The sequence below is a fragment of the Amaranthus tricolor genome, chromosome 17 (assembly GCF_026212465.1).
Source record: "Amaranthus tricolor cultivar Red isolate AtriRed21 chromosome 17, ASM2621246v1, whole genome shotgun sequence".
NCBI classification, from domain to species: domain Eukaryota; kingdom Viridiplantae; phylum Streptophyta; class Magnoliopsida; order Caryophyllales; family Amaranthaceae; genus Amaranthus; species Amaranthus tricolor.
Window position 1 is genome coordinate 7,174,192 of NC_080063.1, and position 24,608 is coordinate 7,198,799.

General features: G+C 31.0%; 2 protein-coding genes across 2 annotated transcripts; one reads left to right on the top strand and one right to left on the bottom strand.

Moving 5' to 3' along the window:
* Nucleotides 1–1,101: 1,101 nt before the first annotated feature.
* LOC130804469 (probable carboxylesterase 15) lies at nt 1,102–9,948 on the bottom strand. The gene is made up of 3 exons (XM_057668910.1): nt 9,464–9,948; nt 5,988–6,359; nt 1,102–1,570 (listed from the first exon to the last, which is right to left on the bottom strand). Exons 1-3 carry the CDS (start codon nt 9,841–9,843, stop codon nt 1,273–1,275), a joined length of 1,050 nt encoding a protein of 349 aa, XP_057524893.1. The 5' UTR covers nt 9,844–9,948; the 3' UTR covers nt 1,102–1,272.
* Nucleotides 9,949–15,569: 5,621 nt separating this feature from the next.
* On the top strand, nt 15,570–24,504 carry LOC130804470 (uncharacterized). The gene is made up of 15 exons (XM_057668911.1): nt 15,570–15,809; nt 15,971–16,113; nt 16,694–16,755; nt 16,893–17,034; nt 17,198–17,283; nt 17,576–17,711; nt 17,794–17,990; nt 19,671–19,867; nt 20,010–20,108; nt 21,455–21,576; nt 22,028–22,126; nt 22,377–22,486; nt 22,564–22,651; nt 23,658–23,851; nt 23,955–24,504. The coding sequence occupies exons 2-15, from the start codon at nt 16,000–16,002 to the stop codon at nt 24,175–24,177; spliced, it is 1,869 nt and encodes a 622-aa protein (XP_057524894.1). The 5' UTR covers nt 15,570–15,809; nt 15,971–15,999; the 3' UTR covers nt 24,178–24,504.
* The last annotated feature ends 104 nt before the right edge of the window (nt 24,505–24,608 follow it).

The window sequence follows — 24,608 nt, forward strand, 5'->3', positions numbered from 1 at the left end:
TTGTAATATGATAATAAGTTGCTTACAAAAATACAAAAAGACTCGCAAAAGGTTCAATTTTGACAAATCAAAGAGGCTTTGTATTAGACCCATTAAGGACCCTAGACCCGTCAGATCCGTAGGGTCCGGGTCTAGGTCTGAAAATTTTGGACCCTTAGGGTCCGGATCTGGGTTTGGATCCATAAAAAATAAAAGGGTTCGGGTCCGGGTCTGGCCAGACCCGCCCCATGACCGTCCCTAAGTGAAAGCAAGGGTTCAGCTTGTGAAAATGGAACAACCCTTTTGATGTGGGTGTATTTACTAAATTTTTCTTAGCAGGCAAGTATTATCCATTTAAATTTTAATTTTTTTTAAAAAATATTGTTTAATTCTGCCCGTTTCTTGAGTCGGGTGGGTTAAGCATGGCGAGTAGCTCTCCCATGAACAGCTCTACTAAGAATGAAAAAGATGCATCTGCAATCTAAGCTAATGAGAAAATGTAGTACTATAATGTAAACTAAGATATAACTTTAAGGATAGAAATGAAATGACGTGTTGAAGAATATAAAGAGGATGGGTATGGATTTTGATGTGCAAGTTCTCTTTTCCTACCTCTTGCTTGTTATAAACCAAAGAAACCCTAAATTTTTGGTTTCTTCAAACCACTCACTTCAATGCTCCCAACCATTTTTTTTAAGATCACCCCATTAACAAAATTTAAAATATTTTATAATCTACCATTTAAATTTGATATTTATTTTCGATTTACAAACTATCACTAGTGGAAAAGAGCTTATTTGTTGCAATTTTATCTCCGTTATATGCTGTGATTTTGACCCGCAGTACTTGTGATAGCAGCATATGACACAATATTATATGTTGCAGTTCAAAACCGCAACATATAAGAGACTATATGCTGCAGTCTCCTTGAACTGCAACATATAGTCCATATATATTTTTTTTGGTTTTTTCATTTTATACTAATTCGCCACTAAATATTAATAACTATATAGATAATAATTATTACACTAATAATCATTCAATATTTCCGCAATCATCACCAATCATTATCCAAATTAAACATCATTTAAAATATATATATATATATATATACTTTTTCATTTCTTTGAGTTTGCTTCTAAAACTAATTAACATGTTATGAGCGAAAATATCCCTTTCAATTGTAAATTTAAAGAGACAAAGAGAGTAATCATTAATCATGTTTCACAAAGCATATGAAAAATTAAGAATGACAATTATCATAGAAAAGAAACTAACAATTGCTTAAGGTTGCTAGCATGACATGAATTGTTTGATGAGTTGGGAAAGTTGGTTTGAGGCATTAGAGCAAGGGTTATGTGCGTAAAACCCATGGTATTGACCTTCAAATTCAATATAAGTAATGTCTTTGCCAAGCCCTTTCATGTTCTTTGCATACTCCTTAACTCTATCTTTCAGTATCTCTTTTTCACCCACAATTATTAGCATTCGATCAAGTGACACCCTTTCTAAATTTGGACTATAAGGTCCAAACGGGTTTGCTATTGGATGGTCTCTATCTTCCCCTTTTGGTAGAGATAATCTCCAAAACCTAATAAGAGAAACAAATGAATTTATTATTTAACTAAAACAATACAATATACTTTAGGAGTAATTTTTCGATAACAAATCAATTTTTCTTTGAGCCACTGAAAATAAATTCATATAATATTTTTCTATATAAAATCACCTATTTAGTTTATTCGCTAAACATAAACTGAGCTATTGTTTATAACTATTTTAATAGCTTCTTTGTAAGTCAAAATTTGAAGAATAAACAATAGTTGGATTTATTTTCAACGATTATATCAAATAGGTGGGTTTATCTCAAAATAAAAAATGGTTCAATTTGTTTTTAGTGAATCCAGCAAATATTAAATTATCTTTTAGAATTTCTCCTATACTCTAATATTTCAATTGCTATAGTCTTTTTTATTAAGGATATGATACTAAATCTCTGCGTACAAGAGGGGAAGGGAATTAACGTGTTTTGTAGGCGGTGAAAATTGAATCCTTATCTCAAAGGTTATCCTTAATAAGTCTTATTATGGTCTATCATAAAATATTACACTACTTTCTAAATTAAGCTTGGACTTCACCTAAATCACAATAGTTTACCTTTTTGTTATACATAACTTAAGATATAAATAATCAAATAACACGTTAATTTACATAAAAAAATAAAACAAAATAAGTTTAATAAAATGAACAAAGTATCTAATTATAATACAAGTCTATAAAAAAAAAAAGACTATTTCAAATTTAAAATATAATTTTATGTTGCCAAATTTCGATGATATTATTGTCATCATTGTTATAATTATTAGCATTATTTATAACAAATCGATGGTTTACATTTTTATATTTTGGATAAGAAAGGGAAAGGTCGATGGTAATTGGCATGCTTCTTCACGTCTCTCCTGAGTCATCCTCATATTAAAAATGTTTCAAAGCGTTGAACATGTATTGTCTCGGCAAATTGAGTTTTGTTCTCATTTACTATTTTATATTATTATATTTATTATTTACATAAAAAATATTTTTATTTATGCCATAAATATTAGACATAATTAACCTTATTCATACTAATTTTAATATTTTAATAATGTTTAAAGTCTCACATATTTTCCACTAATAGCATTTTAACATTTTTATTATTGTTTATAATTTTTTTCCACTAACTTTATTTAAATATTATTAATGGTTGTAGTCTTCATTTTTTTCCACTAACTTTATAATAATAGTAATTTTTTAGTGCTTATGATCATCATTTTTTGAAATTAAATTTATTATTAAATTAAATTTATTATTCAATTAAATAATATATTTACTATTTAAAAAATTATATTTTTCTTAATTACAGTGAATAATTTTTATAAAATGTTAAATTTGATTATGACAAAGCGGACATTTATATCCGCGTGTAATAAAAAAAAAAGTAGAAGTTGTCCTTTCAGATAAACAAAAAACCGTGTATAACGTCGGTGACAAATCGAAACATGAATTTTAAGAATGGAGTAATCAATATAGACTTTGCTAAAAAGTTGAGATAGTGACAAAGAGTATATCTCTATTTGTATTTGGTAATTGGTAGTGATCCCAAAGCTACTATTGCTAGGTCATGTTCAACAAATGATAGAATTAGTGATTTATTTTTATCAATTTAACATATTTCAAAACCATCAAGTTCCACTCTTAATTTAGATGAAAATATATTTTTTAATGATTGATCTAATAAAATAGAAGTATATTAAATTTATACCAAGTTTTCCATTTTATTTTCATTAATATTACTATTGGCGTGTTGCAAGATAATTGTGCCGATAGATTTAAATAATTTGTGGTATGTAGTTGCCTAAATTAAAATAGTTTGATTAAAGAAGTGATTATGGTAATTGTTGAAATGTATTTTGAAAAGAATATCTTACTACTACTTTTAATTCTGGAATGATACATGTTGTAATGCTCTGAAAATAACTATTTATACCACTAAACGACTTAAATTACTTATTTTTATATGTAGCGTCTTAGCTTCTTTCTACAAACTAAATTATTTAAACTGTTACGTCAAACATGTTCTATGCTGCAAGGTTCACATATTTGGATTCGAGAATTTCACAATAATTTTCACCTTAAATTTTAATAATTTAGACTATACTTTTCTTAAAAATTGTGGTTCACATATTGGTATTGAGAAATTATTTTGAATTTGACCCTTTTCTTTCCCATTATAAATAATTAACGAGTGAAATTTCTTTTACTTAAATTGATATAACCCTCCAATTCATTATAAATTTTGATTTATTTTTTAGCACTGATATATTATTAACTAATTTTAATATATACTCTTATTTTAAACTAGGAACCAAGAGTTTAGGGACAAATTAGGGGTTACTCCTATTTCTGCAAAAATGCGCGAAAATAGATTGAGATGATTTGGACATATGCAGAAAAAGACTTTCGACGCCCCAATAAGGAGGATAGAAAGCATCATAGTAGAGGGTAAGAGGGCTCGAGGAAGACTTAGGAGAACTTGGGATGAGCAAATAAAAGTTGACTTGCATGAGTTACATCTCTCTGTGGACCTGACCCGGGATAGGGGTAACTGGAGGCGCCTTATCCATGCTTTAGACTACTGATTTCCTCTTCACTTACTAGTCAGTGTTCTTGTTTTATGGCTTTTACTCGTTCTATTATTCTTATTATTGTTTTTTAATTGTTATTTTTACTTTATTGTATATATTTGCATTGTTTTTATGTTTAAGGGTCACACTTGGGCGATACAATGCAAGCCTGCGGAGTTACCTTCAACATGACTCGGCCCTAGCCATTGCAGAAACTTCTCTTATTCTTTCTCGAGTTGAGGGACTCTTTGGCCGCGCTCTCCTTTATGGGTATGAGCTGCCGTCGTCCTTCCCTCCCCATACCCTTACCATAGTTTCTATAGGTGGGATATATTAGGTATGATAATGATGATGATGACGACTCTTTTTTATTCTTAATTTATAAGTTAAAAACATAATTAAAAATAAAGATTGAGGAAGTAATAAATGAACAAGTTAATCTTCAATAGTTTGGAAATCGGATCTTATCGTAGTTGAAGTAAGTATCACAATTTTCAATAAGGTTTTAGGATAAAATTCACTTAATTATTACTTCGCATAGCCTACCTTATACTTCATCCTTCTTAAATACTTGTTACATTGTTACATTACGATTATTAGCACTACTCATCGTTTAAGCTTATTTTATAATAGTACAACTAATGTGTTAGAAATATATAGTCAAATGAAATTTTGTTTGAATCATTTAATTTAATACTTTCATAATAATTACTTTACATAATTTTTAAATATATATAATTTAATATGTAAATAATTAAAATAATATATTAAATTTCATAAAAAGTCAAATATAATAAGTATAGCAGATGGAAAGAAATAATTAAAAAAATCTTGACTAGATTGAATATCAAATGAGAAGGGAAATTTTCATGTGATTTTGCTTGTTAGTGCTTCTCATGGGTCATGCCAATATTAAACAATGGTAGTGACACAACTGTTCATGACGTTTGCTAAGAAAAACGATAAACTTTAATTTTATTTTGGAATCGAAGTTGAGTTTATCGCTTTATGCTAAAAAGTTGTGATAACGACAACATTTGTTCAATCTCTAAATGATTTTTTTGTTTGTTTAATAAAAATGTATCCAAAAAAAATATAAGAAAGTAATTTAAATATTATTCAAAATACAAATATTATAAACTTATCATGATAGAGGGTTATCTCTTCTAATAGCAACAATTAATGTAGATGATTATATAAATAAATTTAAAAAATATTTAAGATTGCTAGTGGTGTACTCATCTAATTTTAGAAGTTTGACTTTGACAAGATCATCATTAGATTAATCTTAAGTTATTTCTTATTTAAGCCATTGGGACATAATGTTAGAAACTCTATTCTAAGAAAAAAAAAATAAATTTTAAGTTATTTTAGTGAGACATCGTCTCTTGATATGGAGATGACTACAAAATAAAATGCTCATATATTAATAATTTATAATCTATTAGTTAGATTATTTAACCTATACATTGGGCATACATCACGGTAAAATCACCTCATATAATAATTTGTGTTAAACTTTTGTGCTAACCTAAAACATGGTCTAGTCAAGTGAAAACAATACTCCTCTGATCCAAAAAAAATTTCATATTGAATTACGGTGTAATACTTACTATGCTATTAGTCTTATTCATTATTCAAATTTATTTTATATATGACGGTTAATGGATAAGAAAAAAAATAGTCAAGCATAATTTTGTTTTAAATCGTCTAATTGCATATTTTTAGAATTTTAAATTTTAATAATTTTTAGATGTATACATTTTAATATATAAACAAATAAAATAACATATTAAATTACGTAAAAAGTCAAATATAACAAATAGTGGTGTACTTAAAAATTACCTATCAAGAGAGTCCAAGGTAAGAATAGGTTCAGGAGGACCTTCAGCTTCAGATTTGGTCCTAAGAGATCCGCCAAAAAAGGGACCTAAAAGCACATACCCACATATCCGAATGGGAGAAAGATCCGGAGACCCGTATCCGAAACAGACAGCCAAATGATGAGCTATATTCCCACCAGAAGAGTCACCTATAATATAAACCTTTTCGAAGTCTACAGCATTGTCTTGAAGCAACAATTTGGAAGGATTTTGATGATTACTATAATGGTTGTTAATGTTAACTATTTGTTTTAACTTTGCCTGTGATTGTAACCATTTTACTGCATTTATTCCATCTTCTATTGCTGCTGGAAGCCTGTGTTCTGGTGCCAACCTGCTTACCAAAATGTTAAAAAAAATTAAATTAATTGCGAATTATAATTTATAGTCTAAATGTTTATTTTTTGCAAATTATAGTCACTAAAGTATCAAAGTTTACAGGTTCAGGCTAAAACACAGAATTCCGACCATTTTGGTAGTCGCAGTTTTAGGTTAAGTGGTCGGAGTTTTGTGTTTTTGATCTGAACCTGTAAAATTTAATACTTTGGTGGCTTTAATTCACAAAAAATAAACATTAAAATTGTAATTCGCAAAGTGCTAAACTTAAGGCTTTATTTCGCAATTTATTCTTATAGAAAAATTAATTAGTAACTTATGTACACTTTTTATTTACGTCAGATTCTAAAATAATTTTGTAATATATGTGAAGTTACATGAGGTTAGGAGAGACCATTATGTGATTCAAACATACGTCTTGAGTCTTGACATGTATTTTTAAGTTGATTGCTCTTATAAATTTATAATGTCTGATATAAGAATTATAAAATATTATAACATCGAAGTAAAGTTTTTTAGCCTAAATATAATTTTTTACTATTCAAAATTATTTTATAATATTAAAATGATAAATACTCTTATAATATATATATATACATATATATATATATATATATATATATATATATATATATATAATTATCTATTCTAAAATATTTGGTGGACCAATTGTAAAGTCTTTCATTCCATGTACGATCCCAAAAGATAAGTAATATCTCCTGAGTGATAAAACAGAAAATGACTACATTCTAAATTATAATGCACATCTAAAATGCTTTTTTAACACCAAGAAAATTTGTCTTTTATGACTAAGAAAAAGAGTATTTGATTTTATACTTCTTTGGTGTTCTTGTGTCAAATTTTGTTTGGATAATCATGGAGTAGTAGTTTAATAACGATCTCTTTGGTTAATGGTACTAATTGATGGTAATGAGAATGATTTGTAGTGTATATATTGATGAGACTTATCATATCATTCTCATGATTATGAAAGTTTGATCATAAAATAAAATTTCAGTTCATAATTTTTCATTACCACCTAATACCACATGCGCAAGTGGTAATGTATTGGAATGAATTTTGTGAAGAAAATAAGATTGTTGAAGAAGATTAAGCATGATCATCTAATTTGTCAAGAGATATTCCTACTAAAATTACACGAACTTGTCATTACCATTCTCACCATTTAATTCTGATTATCTAACGGACCGTAAATAGTACGCACTAGCTATAATTTGAAAACAATCTACGGTGAACACCAATTGGTTAGGCAACTTGCATAAAGTTTTAGTTGCGCAAAAATATATTACTCTTTTCATTTTTGGAATGGTTATGAATCTAAGAGTTTATTAGACTCGTACTTATTTTTGGTTTAAGTTTGATTTTTTAAAACCTAGCGGTTTTAAGTCTGATTTTAGATCTAAAAATTTAAATGAGTTTGAGTATAAGTTTAGATTTAGATTCTTCAGATTCAGATTCAAACTCAAACTCATTCAAAACCCTAATCTACTAAACTCCATTCGATATGAAATGTATGAACATGATAAATTGTATAAACTTCACACACTTATATTGCAATGAATATCTAGCTTAAAAGAAATTCTTTACCATCACCATAAAAATTAAAAACTTTCATTAAGGCCCAAATTAAATCATATTATTGACTCATTCCAAATGTAGTCAAGCTTAGTTTTTTACTCCCTCTAATGCTTTTGCTACTTTGTTATTTCTAGTTGAAAATTAAGAATAAAAATAAATTAATTAATGTAGAAATTATACTGATAAGATAAAGAGATCATCGATGAGTTTGTATTTTGTAAATGCGATAAGAAAAGTGAATGTGGGATCGAGGCCAAAATAAAGGTACAACAAAATCTATTGAATGACCCAAATATATTAAAATCAAGGGTGTAGAGTATTTTAGGTGGTGAGTAAATTTATTCTTCCTCAGTTCTCTTTTGTTTATCTCATTCAATGTTTTTGCATATTTCAACATAAATATAAAAGTTAAATAAATTTATGTGTGAAAAACTAAAAATCATAAAAGTCAATATTTGAAAAATATATATCAAAACAACGTTAAAATATTCTTTCATGTAAATTGATTGAAATTCTTAATCAAATATGACTAGAAGTATTAAAATATGCTAGTAAAAAGGAAAAAAACACAGGAGAAAGTAGTAAAATGAGTTTCACAATTAAGTCACACATTGAGATGTAATTAATTTTCTAAAATTTGACACTACAACAAGCAAGGAAAAATGGAGTAACCCATTCAAAAAACACGAACATAAAACAAGTAAACATGAATTTGTCCACTTTTGTTAGTCTATCCATACATTTAATTTACATTTTTATCACATTTATATATATTTTCTATTTTATTATAAAATAGCAATTTACCCCGTCACTTTTCTTAGTTTTTCCCCCGGATGTTTGTAGGGTAAATTTGGTAGGAACAGAGAGCGCACTTTATTGTTTTTATCGAAAACTCCCAAATAAAACGGTCTCATGGTGCGATTTACTCCGATCTATTGAGCTGATTGAATGTAACATTTTGGCTATTTATAACCTTAAAGTGATCACTTACGATCTAAAAGTGAATTATAACCCTAAAGTTATCATTTTTTATGGTCTTAAAATAATTTTTGTTAATAGCATGTTTTAGGGCCTCAATCAGCAGTTTAAACTTTTGATTGAATTGATTCCTTAATATGGTATCAGAGCTAGTATGACAAGCGATTATATGTTCAAATCTCAGCCTCCCCTCATTTAAGGTGAAATATTTTTGCAGAAAATACTAAGAAGGTCTGTATTACATCTATACTTCTAGCTCAAAAGACTTTTGTGAGGGGATGTATTAGAGTATACAACATATCTTGTGGCCTCAATATATCTTGACGGGTATGGGTTGCCGTCTTCCTTTCCTCCTCAGATTCTACTCATAATTCCTATAAACGGGATATATTGGGTATGATAATGATGATATAATATATATCCTTGACTATTACTTACCATCTTAAATAATTATTAATGAAGTAGACTAATAGTACGTGTTTAAATAAGTGATTTAATGAGGAGAAAAGTAAAGAAGTAACAAACCTGTAATCAGGTGCAATAACAAGGGCTTGAAGCTGAGAAGCAAGGCGAAGACAATAGTTATGACAATTAGGCCATGTTCGAGACCCAAGGCAAAAGCCTCCTCCATGAATGTAATAAACAACCGGCAATTTATTGTTTTTGGTGATATTTTTGTTGTTAAAACAAGGTTTAAACACACGTAAATATAGTTGATGTTGCTCATCAAATATACAATCTTCCCATTCAACTAAACATCCTTTTTCAACCATTTCTTCTGTATTCATGTTATAATTATAATGCCCAAAATCAATATCACACTCATTTGCCCTATAGACTGATCCATCACTGTATAACCGCACAACTCCAAAACAGTCTTCTACAAGTTCTCCTAGGGATCCCATCTTTGATTTCTCTCTTTCTCTCTTCTTCACTCTTTCTTCTATTTTTTTATTGGTTTGATTTGATGAGATATGTGAATAGATAAATAAACGAGTTTAGTTTGTGTGCAAGTTTATGGCTTCATAAAGGGGTTATTTATAGGCTAATGAGTCTGTGATGGATCTAGTTTCTATTTTTTTTTCATATGGGATGTTTGGGATTGGTTATTCAATGTTGATTCTTGATTGTTGACTTTTTTAGTTGGTTTGTTTGATCAGGGGAAATATTGGTTGTTTTTATTGGCTTTTAAGGTAGCTGAAAAAGTCAATTGTTTATAGAAATGTTTAATAAATTAAGTATTAGTTATTAGTTGTTTATTAGAGAAAAAATGAGTCAATACGCTAAAAGTCAACAAAAAACTAATCGAAGTAGCTTTTTTATTTTGGCTTAAAAGTCAGCTTTTTAGTTGGCTTAATTTACCATTTACCATACACTTTTTTAACTGTTTGACCAATCAACAAGCCAAAAGCCAACCAAAAAGCTAAGCAAAAAGCCATGAACCAAACATTGCCTATATGTGATGTGAATTTAGGCATGTATAAGGTGTTTGACTGTATAGAGTTTTTAAAATTAAGATGTCTAAATTATTAGTTTAACATTGGGTTGCAGGTGCTTGGCAAACGATTGGTAGTTAATAGCTATTGGAGTGGCTCATTTGATAGTTGATTTTATTGACTGATTATTTGATTGACTGATTTTGAACATGCTTGTGAGAACAAATTATTGTAAATTGATTTATTTATAACGATAAGTTGATTGAACTAGCTAATTTATCAAATATTATAATTATATGGTTTGATTACTCATGACTCAGCTATCTATTTGTATTTAAATAAGCTAAGTTTGTCGAACAAATTATTTTACCAACACCACCTTAGTTTATATTATTTTTCCTTTAATTTGATTGTTGGTTTTAGACCCTACAATTCTTAAAATTATTATGTATTTTTATTCTGGTTTTAATTGTATGTGAATACTAAAAATATATTGGTGCATAATGGATGAATTCTATTGGTAAATTATATATGTGATGACATGATGTAATTGTGAATGTAGTAATTTATGGTCCCATCACTAATTATATAAGTTGAATGCGTGTGTGATAAGTACTTGAGCTTTGAATTCCACTTAGTAAAAATTGTGGCTCTTTTGGTTCAGTCCCCATGTATTAGGACTACCACTATCCACTAAGCTCCCATTTTACATTCTCTTATGTAAATCTTCACAAATCGAATATATGGGAAAAAGAGCAAATTAAAAATTAATACATTTTTAAATTAAACTGTAGGAGTGAACAATTTACCCTGTCTTCTCTATCTTTCTTTCTTCTCTAAAAAAAAAACTAACCTATATTTATTAGACTTGATCTACCTATAATCTATATATTTGAGTTTTAAAGTCTTTTATAGTGAGAGTTTAAAATCTTATTATCAATTCGAATGGTAAAAAGGTATATGATGTCATCACGAGTGTCAATTTCGCTATTACGGTCAATAATATCAAACCTATCTTTATTTCAAAGCCACACCAGATGAAATTACTCTCTTTAAGAAGGCTGTATCAAACAACGATGTGATAGAGGAAAAACTTCAGTGTTAGACCTGCTTTATAATGATCGTGACTTTTTCAATAAAAATATTTGTTTGATTAAAATTGTTATGTATTTGTTCGATTGTTACTCTGTTGTAGATATCGAATGATATTTTTATCGATAAATTATTAGGGTTTTTTTAAAAAAAACTGTTGAACCAACCTTGTTCGTGTTTTTCCCGGTTGGCTTGCAAATGGCAAATAAAGCTATTGTTAATTGAGATAGTCGAAACGCTACTTGGTCGGTGAGACTATACTCGCACACTACAATAAATTTCACTTTTGCGACATTGGCTTATTTAGTGGCATTAAAAAATGTCACTTATTTATATTTTTAGTTTAATAATTAGTGGCATTAAAAATGCCCGTCCATGAACAACTCTACCACCCTTTAATTGTAATACCCCAAGATTTTAACGACGTAATTATTTAATATTTTAATGACTTAGAGATTTTATAATTATATTAAACTATTTTTTTTAATTAGTTTTAATAAATCTCCTTCATATACAAATTTAAACGTTAACGTGTGTATATATATACATATATATATATATATATATATATATATATATATATATATATATATATATATATATATATATATATATATAGTTATGATTTCTAAAATGTAGTTACGATTTCTAAAATAAAGAGCTTTGAATCCAAATTATTATTTTATTATAATGAGTGAGCACATGAAAGTGAGTTTCTTAGTTGGGCCTCAAAAGAAAATAAATCTAGATAAAAATAAATAAATTATTATTTGATTGTTGTGAATTACAAATGCTCTTAGTAGATAGTCATTGAAGTTATAAATGCATAATTTTAGTAAAGCCAAGAGCACAGTGTCAACTTATCGTCGATGATAGCTAAAGTTATTTGTCGTGTTGTTTTGATTATAGTTCTTTCTAGCTTTGGAGAATGTAACAAATGATATCGCGATTCGATAACTCTAAGATTTTCCGTTATCGTTATATTAGTGTTATGTTAAAATTATAAGGGTTAGTTGTGATTAGTTATTTTTGGGTAACGCGAACCGATATACTCAAAATTAATTGATAAAAGGAACGATTCACATATACTTTTACTTTTAACTTGGTGAAAAGACTTATGTTGTGTTGAGTTAATAATTTTGACTTGTATTGAATGAGTTGTGCGCGCCCTATAGTAATCAAAAACTCATGTTGAATGGATGATAGTGGTTACTTGGGCATTTAGTTGGTATGACAAAGTAGTTAAGGAAACTTGTTAGTTTTATTCCTAACTTTTATAGGTTCCCAGTACATAAGAGGAAAGTAGAACCTTAATTGGGTGACTTTTGTAACTTTTGGTCGTGCAATGACGCTTACAAGTAGTACACTCAATAATTAATTATCATATTCATCCTTTCAAGGTATTATCAATATTTTTGATTATATGCATCGTATTAGAATTATATAGAGCGCTAGAAAGTAAACTATGCTATCGAATAGTCATAATAGTGGTTTAGATAAGTAAAATGAAAGCATTAGGAGACTATAAGAACAAATTTCTAAATAGCAAAGAACACACTATGGTTGTGTATGGTATCGAAGTGATTCCCTAGTTATTGAGCCTTGATTATGATCAGTTGGCGTGACTCAACTGGATTATGTCCGGTTGATTTAGTAGTCCCCTAGGTGAGATCCGACGGCATCACCGTAAGGGGGGTATGAGCATACTTTTGTCATTGGGCGCCGGGTGGCCGATACCACCCCTTGACCGAGGTGTTTTCATGTGGGCCTTGCAAACCCCAATATGGTGGCCTTGTCACTGGATTGGTACCCCAACGAGTTAGTTTTCCCGAAGTTAGGACTCGAGAGGTCAGCTGGAGGGGGTATGAGCTCATAATTTGCCATGGGCGCCGGGTGGCTGATAACGCCCTTGGCCGTCTCACTATGCCATGAATAGAGAAGAGATCCACTACCTTTGAATATACTTGGAGGGATTACTAGTTGAAGAGAAACCATGGGTAAATATAAGTGTTTAGTCAGATGAGTAGATTTGTATTGTTGTGCTATGTCGTCGTCTATTCCCTAGTTCTATGATTCTAATTGTTATAAGTTCATTGATTACTGACGTGTATGTGTTTGTTGTTGTTTGTTCATGACCTTCTATGATGTTCCTGCTATGATACATTCGACTATGGTCATTATGTTGAGCAGCAGGAGGATCATAGCTTGACATAACAGGTATAAGAGCTTCTTTTGCCTGGCATTGGGAAAAGAGTGGAGTACGATTATAGCAATTACTATACAATCAGTCTGACTTTGTAGCTCTAATATTATTTGTTAAGTTTTGGGTTGTATAATTACTTTTTTGGAGCCATGTGATTCCTTGTAAAGTTATAGTCTGCCGCGTAGTTTCTGGATGTATGATCGCAAGAATAGTTCTTTTGTATCCGTTAAAGCCGATGCGTTAACAATGGAACCACGATCCGTGTTAGAGTTGATGACTTGAGGAGTCGACGATGATTCATTTCGTCGTGACATATTTTGAAAGGCATTGAGACCTTGGACCATCTTAATTGTGTTATCTTATGCCTCAATTTTAGTGGAGGTGCTGCCGAAATCTCCACTCACCTTTTAAAGTTAATCTTTAATATTTATTAAAATTCTTTTCCTTTTTATGTAACACTCGAATTTCCTTCTATCCTTCACGATTTTGGTTTTATTTAAAGAGTTGGAAATTCAGGGGTGTTACACTAATATTTGCCCCCTTGGTAATGAAACTTTAGGAATTCATGGTAAAAATTCCCATTCCCAATCTCTAATTTTGTTCTCATTTCCACTCATCAAACATGGAATTTTTGAAAATTTGATAATTAAATTCCTATTCCCAACTCAAATCACATTTAAAAGTTTGGGAATTATATATAGAAAAAATGCTATCAAAATCACGATACATATTAATATTCATAAAAATTTCAAACTACGAGAATCGTTCTTAAAATAAAACCATACTAAAAAACATCTTATTCCTTAATAAAACATAATACACGATTTGACATTACTTTAATTTCCTCGTGATCCTCTTCATTTCTTCCCTCATATAAGTAGTCAGGACTTAATCCAGTGGCTTTTTTAAGCTAACCAACTCAGTTCGAAACTTTTCTTTATCTTTATTGAACTCAATAATGTTATCTTTGCCATATTTTGCTAACTACAACCTAATAATTCACCGTGGAACAATAGACATGCAGCAAAACGACTTAGATCAAAGTAGATCATATATATTCAATTTTTGTAATCACAGTGATACCTCTCTTCATCGATATCAATGTTTGACATCTAAACACAAAGATCAGCAACATTAATTAATTAATTAAGTTAACTTAAACAAACACTTAGAATGAAATAAAATTTTCAAATGAAACAATCTCATGGTGAGAGATCTCTATTGGGTTGACCGATGTATATTTAATGTGTTAAAGTGATAAATTAAAGAAATTAGCTAATTATATGAGCCCTCTTATGGTGAGACAATCTCATGTAAGACGAGTTGTAAAATTAGACATTCTAATCTATCTATCTATCTATCTATTTTTATTAAATAATTGTTCGTCGTTGATTTAATAAGGGAATGTTTGATAGATAAGAATGAGAGTTATGAGACTTATATGTGAGACTTGAAATGAGACTTGGGATAACGCTTTAAGAAAAACAAGTCTTGTATGAGATCGTCTTACCGTGAGATGAGCCCTTACAAGTAGCCCGTTAATAAAAAACATAAATAAACAATGAAATTTGAATGTATAGGGTAGCAACTTTCTTTTTAAAAGATTTGGACCTAACCCAATTAAGGTCGTTTTATAGTGAGACGGTCTCAATTAATAATTAGTGCACCTTTTAATGTCGGATAGGAGGACATTGTTACACTTAAGAGACTTGAATTCGTAAGAAAATGATACATTTATCATTAATGAAATAAAAGGGATAAAGATATAAATAAGGTTAAATTGATAACTTTATAACTATTTTTAATTATTTTTTTTTTCATTCTAAAATTTAATGTAACAAAGACATAAAATGTTTTTACTTTATTTAATCTAAATCTCAACGAGTCAACCCAATAGCCTCTTAAACAAACATCCCCCAAGTCCAGATCCGAGTGAGATATAGAAAAGTAGGCGGGAGTGAAACAAATGAAATTACAATTCAAATAAAATTACATTTACTTCCTCAACCTTTCCCACTTTCCAGTTTCCGCCCATTTCAATTTATTCTCTCCCCTCAATTAGGGCGAATTCATTTCGCTGTAATGAAATTCCCCCATTTAGTCCAACCCTAATTCTTCTGATAATTTATAATCCACTCAGGTATTTTAACTCTAGCTATTGTGTTCCTTTTTCTTTTTAGATCTTCAAATTGTTCTTGATTTGAATCATTTGGAGTTTACTTTAGTTTAGCAATCGATTTTTTTTTTTTTATAATTTTTTTTAAAAATTTTTAAAATTGTATGTTGCTTCGTTTATTGCAGTGAGTGGGAAAGACTGCTGTAAATTTAGTATGGCCAAAGTTGCTGCACCACCGGGTTCTTTGCCTTCGGATTCGCTTCCTTATTGTGGTACTTCTATGAATGGTCGTCCTGTTTCTAAGAGAAAGACCCCTTCTGAATTGAGGGTACGCTTTTCAATTCCTAATTTATGTTTTCCTCTCACTATTTCTATTGTTGTTTTGGTTATTTTTGCTAAATATGAACCTTAAACGTTTTAATAATGGATGAAGTTGATATGATAAAAATAGGAATAATAGTAACAATAATGGTAAAATCTTAGTCCCAATATTTGGTTCAGCTACATCAACCAAAACAGTGCCACACCATAACTTTTTTGGTTCTTGTCGAATACTAAATGTGTTACTGTAAATGAACTACAAACATTGAACTTCTTTTGGTCCAAGATTATATAGAAGTGTTCTTTTAAGTACTAAATGTGTTACTGTAAAAGAATTACAAGCAACGAGGTTCGTTTGGTCCACAATTCTAGTGTTTGATATTATGTCACATGGTTATGGTGTGATTGATAGTAAAATGTCTAATAGGAATTTCCACCCAAGGAAAAGTAAAGCTCACGCTGAATGGTATATAAGTTTTCGAGGTTGATATTAGGTGTTATAAATTAGATTGATCCATTGATTTTTTTGATGTGCATGAACAACTGATATTGATCCATGTTTTTCTTTTTTTTTTTTTTTTTGACAGGGAGAGCAATTAAAGAGAAGAACTACAATTGGGATTTTATTAGAATCTGATGCTCCCTTAGAGTATGCTTCATCCTTTTCTTTGAGTTTCTCTTTTAGTTTTTGTTTGTTTTTGTTGCTTTCTTATTTTCCTGTTCTTATCTTCTTTGAGCATTGTTGTTGCCAAGATTTGATGCTGACATTGTGATACCTTATCTTAGAAATGACAATGTGGGTACTTCAACTAGTAAACCACAAAGCTTGAAGAATACAAGATATGTAGACAAGCGTTTAGATGAAGTTTATCCTGCTAGAAAACCTACTAGTAGGTTTACTGTGCTCGTTGGGAAATCAAGTTCTAAGGTGATTGCTTAATCGTTTATATGTAGAATAAATTTTAGAACTAGGATCGAGTACAATTGTTTGATTATGAGTAATGTTATTCAACATGTGGACAATTGCATGCATCAACTTTAGGACTACAAACTATCATTAAATTATTATGTAACCTGATAACTGTTTCCAGGAAAATCAAGTCATTCAGGAAAAGAGCGGCTTAAATAGTTGTTTCCCCTCACATTTGACTCCCAAGAATCGCCAAGTACTTAATAGGTATGAGTTTCTTGAATTTTGGAGTATTTTTGTGGATGTCAATTTAGTCTTTTGAATTAGAAATATTATATAAATGGAATACAAAGGTATACATATACACTCAAACACACACACACATATATATACATATACATATACACACAGCTATATATACATATATGTACGTATATTTATGTATATATATACACACACACATATAATTACATACACAACACACATATATATATGCACTCACACACATATATCTTGTATTGGCTGCTAGTTTTATGTTGTATCCTGGATATTTTGGCAGTAAATCTGTATCGGTTGTAAAAGCCACGGACTCTGTTCTGCGACAATGTGAGAAAGGCAACAAAAGCACATTTCTTAGTGTACATGAGCTTTCATTTGGTGGCAACAAATTAACAAAGCCGGGCACAGTTGATGTGGTATTGTTATGATTTAATGTGCTTTTGGCATATTACAATTTGAGTGTTATTTATGTGTGTTTTAACTTCTTTAATGCTATAGGATAAAGCATTGAAAGGATTAGCTGCTCATGAGCAATCTGGTTCATGTTCTCCACAAAGCTCGATTGGAAAGTCTGGAGATGTAAAATCAACTTTTAGCAACTTTTGTTCGGAATTACATATTCCTGGGATGAAAGCTCCTCTTGATTTTACCTTAAAAACTACTATGCGTATAGTATCCTCGTCACCTTTGGACTGGTAAGGGAATTGATTTTCTTTTTGAAGAACATTATGTATTCTTTTTATCCAAGGTCATTTATGAAAAGAAAATATTAGCTTAGCCCCTAACACTTCAACTTCATTAGATTCTATAGTTTTCGGTCTTGAATATACCCTTAGTCATCAAGCGGAACTTTTTGCAATGAACTACCATGCATATAGTGTCCCCTAGAAATTGATTGCCCTTCTCATCATGCATATAGTCTATCACAACTATGAACCTTTGTTTATTTCTTTGACTCCTATATAGTTCATTTGTCATGTGCTCGTATTTGGTGTGTGTTTGTGTATATATATGTTTATTTATATATGTGTGTGTGTATATATATATGTATGTGTGTGTATATATATGTGTGTGTGTGCTTATATATATATATTTATGTATGTATGTATGTATGTATGTATGTATGTATGTATATGTATGTATGTATGTATGTATGTATATATATGTGTGTTTGTACATATATATATATATATATATATATATATATATATATATATGTATATATATATATAGTTACGATTTCTAAAATAAAGAGGCTTGAATCCAAATTATTATTTTATTAAAATGTGAGCACATGAAAGTCAGTATCTTAGTTGGGCCTCGCAAGAAAATAAATCTAGATAAATAAAAAAATAAATAAATCAGCAAACAAATAAAAAAAAGGAGGGATTAGGGTTTAAAATGAGATACCCTTGCCTCAAAACTCATGGCTCACTCCATCCTCTCTTCCCTCTTCTCTCTTTCCCCTCCCTCACGGAACAAAGCCAGCAGCTGCGTCTCTACCATGGTCATCACCAGCAGCACAGGCCACGTTTCTCTCCCCTCCACCAGCAGACAAGCCTTCGTTCTCCCCCTGTAGCAGCTGTGAGTCCCCCAAGCAGTAGCAGTCACATTCGTGGTGGTATTACCGGCACATGCTGGCCCAACACCACCACCGGTTTCTTAGGGCTACACCTGTGTCACCACACCACCATACCAACTCCTTCCCTCTTCACCCTTCCTGTTACTTCACCTTAGTGAGCCATAACTTCCCTAAATGATTGATTTCTTGTTTTTTTAATTAGAATCTACCAAGTTTATGAGTTTTGGGTTGATTATGTGTTAATTTTATTGAATCCTTTTGTGGGTAAGTGTTTGATGGATGTAATTGAACATATTTATGATTTAGGGTTTGAAGTGTGATTAGAAATTATGGATTGTGTATTGATTGTGTTGATTGTGAATTGAACAGAGTAACTTTTTTTCAAAATGTAACATCTTTTATGTAAAAAGTAACACTTTTTTGTCAGTTTCGTTTAGAAATTTTTTTTTTTTCCTGAAATTAATACTTTTTTGCCTCAAAGTTTCAATTCTTTTAAGAAAAAGTAACACTTTTTTTTACCTAAAAGTAACACCTTTTTAGTAAAAAAATTAACACTATTTTGTCAGGCACATTGGTTCTTACGGTTCTCATATAAGGATAGTTCTCACTTGAACATCTTCCTCATACAGCTCTCAAGTTTCTCATAAGCTTGGTTTTTATCATTAATGGGATTGTTATGTGATCGATATAGCTAGTTGTGTGCTTGTGCCTAAGTTTTAGTTTTAGCAAGGGATTCTCTATCAAAATTCTTATTTTGGTACATATTTAATTGTCACAAAAATTGTAATCTCAGGTTCCACAAGTTACTTATGGGTGACACTTTTATTGGATTGACCCCTTTCAAATTTGGAATCTCCGGCAATGCAAATAGTAGCTTAGTCTCAAACACTCCAGCTTCTTCAGATTCTTACAATTTTCGGTCTTGGGTATACCCTCAGTCATCATTGCCTGCTTCTGTAATATCAGTGTTGAGCTCATCTTCTGGTGGAGGTAAGCCACCTAAATTGACGAGTAGTCATGTATAGGTGATTTCTAACATTCTGAAATATCATCTCTTTACAAAAGGTTCTCATACACGTTGCCTTATTGTTTAATTTTCAAGTGGTAATTGATAATGTAATTTTATTTGCAGCCGAAATAGATTTTTTAGGTAAACGCCAACTAGCTTGGGAGGACTCTTTTAGAAGCCTCTACTACATGCTAAGAAATAGTGGGTGCAATTTTTTCTATGGTAAGCATCAAATTAATAGTTCTCGCGTTGCTAGTATCTTTTTAGTTTAGTGATCCATTTTTGTCTTTTGATTAGATTTAGAACGTGAAGAATGATGTTATCACTCTTTTCTCATTTTGATATGTTCTAAAACTAAGTTTACACTCCCACTAAGTCTTGGTTATTTTTTGTTTATGTATTTAGATTGTTTCAATTTTAGGAGGTATTTTTGTTTTTTTTGAGTGAATCGGAGGTGGAACAGGTGGTCTGTGGATTTGGCTTTGAGGAATATAGTTTTATGTGTTGAGAAGAAAGGGATTACTATAGAGTCATTGGAGTGTGCATGATTTGAGAGAGCAAAACCAACAAAAAGAGAGCCTGTAATTGTACATATGTGACTCATGTGTCATAGAACCCATAGTACCTTTAGTTAAGGAATGAAGGCTGTATTCTTTTCAATCTTAAGAAAGATTCAATAAAAGTGAGTGCTGTTGTGTCGAAACTTAATTTAGTTCAACAATGTTGTGCTTTGTTCAGACATAGTATAGCCAATTCATTTTAAGTAAAAAAGAAGGAAAAATTACCGTGAATAATACAACCTTTTATCTTTTTCTCTACATTAATATCAAATCATGAATAATACAACCTTCAAGGGGTATTTTTCTCTAGCATTCTTTAACTTGTAGGTAACCTACAAATGTAGGTAAAATGTAAAAAAAAGGAAAATAAAAAAACCCTTACCAACTTTTCACCACCCATCCTAGCTCTCCACCGACACCACAGCCCCACCCAACCTCGCTGAAGGCCTCCTCATCCCCACCCCAGCATGGTCTCCTTAACCCCACGCAACCCTAACTCTCTTCCCCACCACCTACATTTCCTTGACCAATTACAATTGCATCCTCCCAAAAAATTTTAGAGAGAAAAAACCCCAAAAAAATCCTTCCTCCATCTTCTTGTTCTTCAAAAATAGACATTCTCACATGGATTCTGCTGTTAAACTTGGTCAAGAAATGGTATATTCTTTTGATTCTACATCTATTTCATTCTTTGTTTCATGCTTTTTTGTTGGATTTGTTATCAAAATTTTTTCTTTTTTCTTTTTTTTATTATTGTAAAAATATTAAAACTTGTTTATGGTGGTGGGAGTATTGCCTTATGGGTTTAGTATTTCAAATTTTTCATCAAGATGGTGGCTTGCGAATGTGGTAATTGTGGGGGTAGCCATATTGCAACTTGTTTAAATGTTTATTCGGTTTGCGATTTTGTACATTTTAGTTTGAGAACGTTGTATTTGCCTGCAATATAATGATTGTTTTGTTCAGAGTTCTATCTTCTGATCTTTAATTTTGCAAAACTGCTACCAGTTTGCACTTCACAGTTTGTTGTAATCTTCACTGCTCATGATGATGTGGGGAAAGTTAAGCGCATGTGCAATGCATATATTTCTCGATCTACAAGAGGTTTAAGATCCTTGTTGAAGGAGCACGTAAGTTAAGCTCAACTTGTTGATTCATTTCTTTAACTTCTACAAACTCTTTTCTCCATATGTTTGTTAGATGCTTGCAATTTGTCTGTTGTTCTAAACCTCCGTATCAATCTATTTTAGTTATGTACTATCGGGTGGTATTGGTTTGTTATTGTTTTGTTGTAAAGGTTGTATATATGCTCTAAAAAGCATGATAACATTTGAAAGTTTTTTAATCATATATCAAAAACTAAAAATATAAATCTAAGTGCAAGCAAAGAATGTTATAATCATAATGTCTTCTATGCAATTGTTGTTATAATATAGCTAATATGATGATCTTTATTTTGGATTTAAATTGTGAGCATCTAATTTTGTTTAATGCTTTCCATCCCATTTTGGCCATGTGTAGCTTGTTCGTGTTTGATCTTGAAATTATTCTCTAAACATTTTCTTTCCTTTGTGTCAACAGGATATCAGTTTCTCTATGCCATTATGTTCTGAAGTGGAGCAGATTAGTAGAGAGGATTTGGTTGAGCTCTCTGAGATTGAGAAGCATAATTTAGGACAGGTTCCATTCGTTGCATTATTATTTTACTATAGTAAAAAGCAAAGAGAATTTATTGTACATACGTTTAATTGTTCGTTAGGAGTAGCAGTGAAGTTGCTTATCAGGGTCAAAAGATTGAGAATAGTGTTTGGATGAGATAGAAAAAGTTGATGGGAAGATGTTTCCAGTTTTTAATTTATCGTATTGCTGCTCTTCCTAAAATGTTGCTGATTTTTACTTTCCAATCTGTTGTTGCAATCAACCAATGCAGGCTAAACGTTTTAGTTCAACGCCTGATGTGGATAACAGTCCAAAGTCTTTGTTAGCCTTCAATGGTAATTATAGTGTTCATGGCCTATACGATTTTCTGCTAAATTACAGGTACATGAAGTTGCAACTGTTTTGATAAAAGTTGACGTTTCTTCCAGTTTGTCACTTTAGTTAGCTTGCTTTTACAGATCATTGTTGACTACATTGAGCAGTATGGATGTACCTGTGCTGTGTGCTCCCATACCTTTCCTTAATGCTGCAATTTCTTCCCCACAGGTGAACTACATTTTATTTGTAACTTCACTGATTTATCTTTTTTATGAATGTTGCAAAATTTGCTGTAGCACCAAGGAAAGTCCTCTCTTCTAGTATTCAGGTTATATATGTGACACTGTTTTTCATTCAAATTAGTTTAATATTTTTGCTGAAATTGACAGTTGTTTTTCTAAATGCGATACTGGAACTAGTTTCTTCTCTTCATTTTAACAATAAGGTTTGTCACAGCAAGTGAGTAATCAGTTTATGTTCCAAAAAATGTTTGCTAAATTCGTAGCATCCGTACAAGTGAAGGAAATGGAAACAAATGTCATTAATGTGAAGTTATAATTATTCCTTTTAGGAGCTGTTTGGTATGAGAAGTGTAAATGAAATGTAAAGAGAATCCTCATAGAGGGGTAATGGCATTGTTAAGTATTATTGTTATTAATTGTTTGGTATAAAGAGGGGTAAGGGTGTGGTAATGGTGATAGAGGAGATGAGGTTCACTTGTTTATTTATTACCTCCCATGTCATTGTTGTAACAATGTAAAAGAATATGTGATGAATTGGGTCAAAGTGTCCAAGGGCATTATCGATATTTCACTATTAATTAGTCTTTGTATGTTAGTTAGAATATTGTTATTTTTAGTTGTTTGTTAGGGCTTAGGCTACATATAGAGCCAGCCTTGTAATGTTTAGTTAGTTTTTTGGATAATAAGAACAAGGCACAGTCCTTGGGAGTCAAGAGCAGGCTCGAATTGCTCACATCTTGCGTTCACTGATTGGTTTTGGTAACGGGTCGGGGCTGATCTGTTACAGAATCACTTATGGCAAGCAAAGAAATCGAAACATTACCCACACATTAAAAAAAACAAATTAGGGAATGGATTCTCCTATTATTTCATTTCCAACCCTTCAAAAACAGCTACTAAACATTCCCTTAGTCTGTTGCAAACTGTGTCTCCAAATCATTTCAGTTATCCGGTTGGTGTATTACGTAACCATGAGAAATCTGGTTTTGCAGGTGAGGTGCAAGGAAATCAGAAAAGTTGAGGGCTTGCAGTCAAAAGGACTGTTTACCAAAGTTGGGGAGTCAGTCGAGAATTCAAAGAGTGATACCTGCTACAGCATTGAAGTAAATGACATGTATCTGCCGCCCTGGATAATTTGCTCCATGTGCTCGGCGATCAGCTCTACTAGGAGCAGTTTTGAGGCAAGGTGTGTGCTTTTCTCTCCTTTTCTAATTTAGAGCTACAAATGTTGAAATTTGCAAATGAAGTATACTTGAAATGTGTTGAATGACTTGTCTGGATTGATGCAGCTTTGTAACAGACCCTAACTCCATGGGATTGAATGCTGCTCTTGAAGCAGCGGTCAGTCAAAATTTCAACACTGACGAAACTTGCGGAGATTCAGAAGGAGATGCACATCCTTTAACATTTGGTATGTCAACCGCTGTGGTTACTCCTAGCTTGAGTTCTGCATGTTTGAAGGGCTTGAAGTTTTCTGTTGGGTCTTATATGGCTTCGCTTTCACCTGTTTGAACCAATTTTAACCTTTTGCGGTCTATGGAGGAGCTATTATGAGAAATGATGTATGATCTCCGTCTTGGTTTTATGTCAATCGTACTCATCCTCACTCAAATGGATTATATGCTATCATATGTTCACCGTTGTCCTCAGTCCACCTCAAATGTCAATTGTACTGTTTTAGTAAACTTGTCTTTCTATCATGTATTTGGGGGACGGGGAAGCAACATTGGTTTGTAAATGCAAGTTCATAGACTAAGATTTTAACATTTAGTATTTTGTTTTCTCTTTATAGTTCTGTTTTTTTATTTGACAATAAAAAGACATAATTTTTTTTGCCTATTTGACTAATCAATTAGCTAAAAGTTAAAAGTCAACGAATAACCGACTAGAAAACCTATTAACAAACAAGGTCTTTTTTTTTTTTTTTTTTTTTTTGACATTGC

What these genes read in the sequence shown, in the direction of transcription:
- LOC130804469 (XM_057668910.1), bottom strand. Translation starts at nt 9,843, where the DNA reads ATGGGATCCCTAGGAGAACTTGTAGAAGACTGTTTTGGAGTTGTGCGG. An exon ending in GTTATTGCACCTGATTACAG is followed by an intron (nt 6,360 to 9,463) that starts GTTTGTTACTTC and finishes TTTGGTAAGCAG; the next exon opens with GTTGGCACCAGAACACAGGC. An exon ending in ACCTTGGACTCTCTTGATAG is followed by an intron (nt 1,571 to 5,987) that starts GTAATTTTTAAG and finishes TTCTCTTATTAG; the next exon opens with GTTTTGGAGATTATCTCTAC.
- LOC130804470 (XM_057668911.1), top strand. Translation starts at nt 16,000, where the DNA reads ATGGCCAAAGTTGCTGCACCACCGGGTTCTTTGCCTTCGGATTCGCTT. An exon ending in TGGGTGCAATTTTTTCTATG is followed by an intron (nt 20,109 to 21,454) that starts GTAAGCATCAAA and finishes AACTGCTACCAG; the next exon opens with TTTGCACTTCACAGTTTGTT. An exon ending in AGAAGCATAATTTAGGACAG is followed by an intron (nt 22,127 to 22,376) that starts GTTCCATTCGTT and finishes CAACCAATGCAG; the next exon opens with GCTAAACGTTTTAGTTCAAC.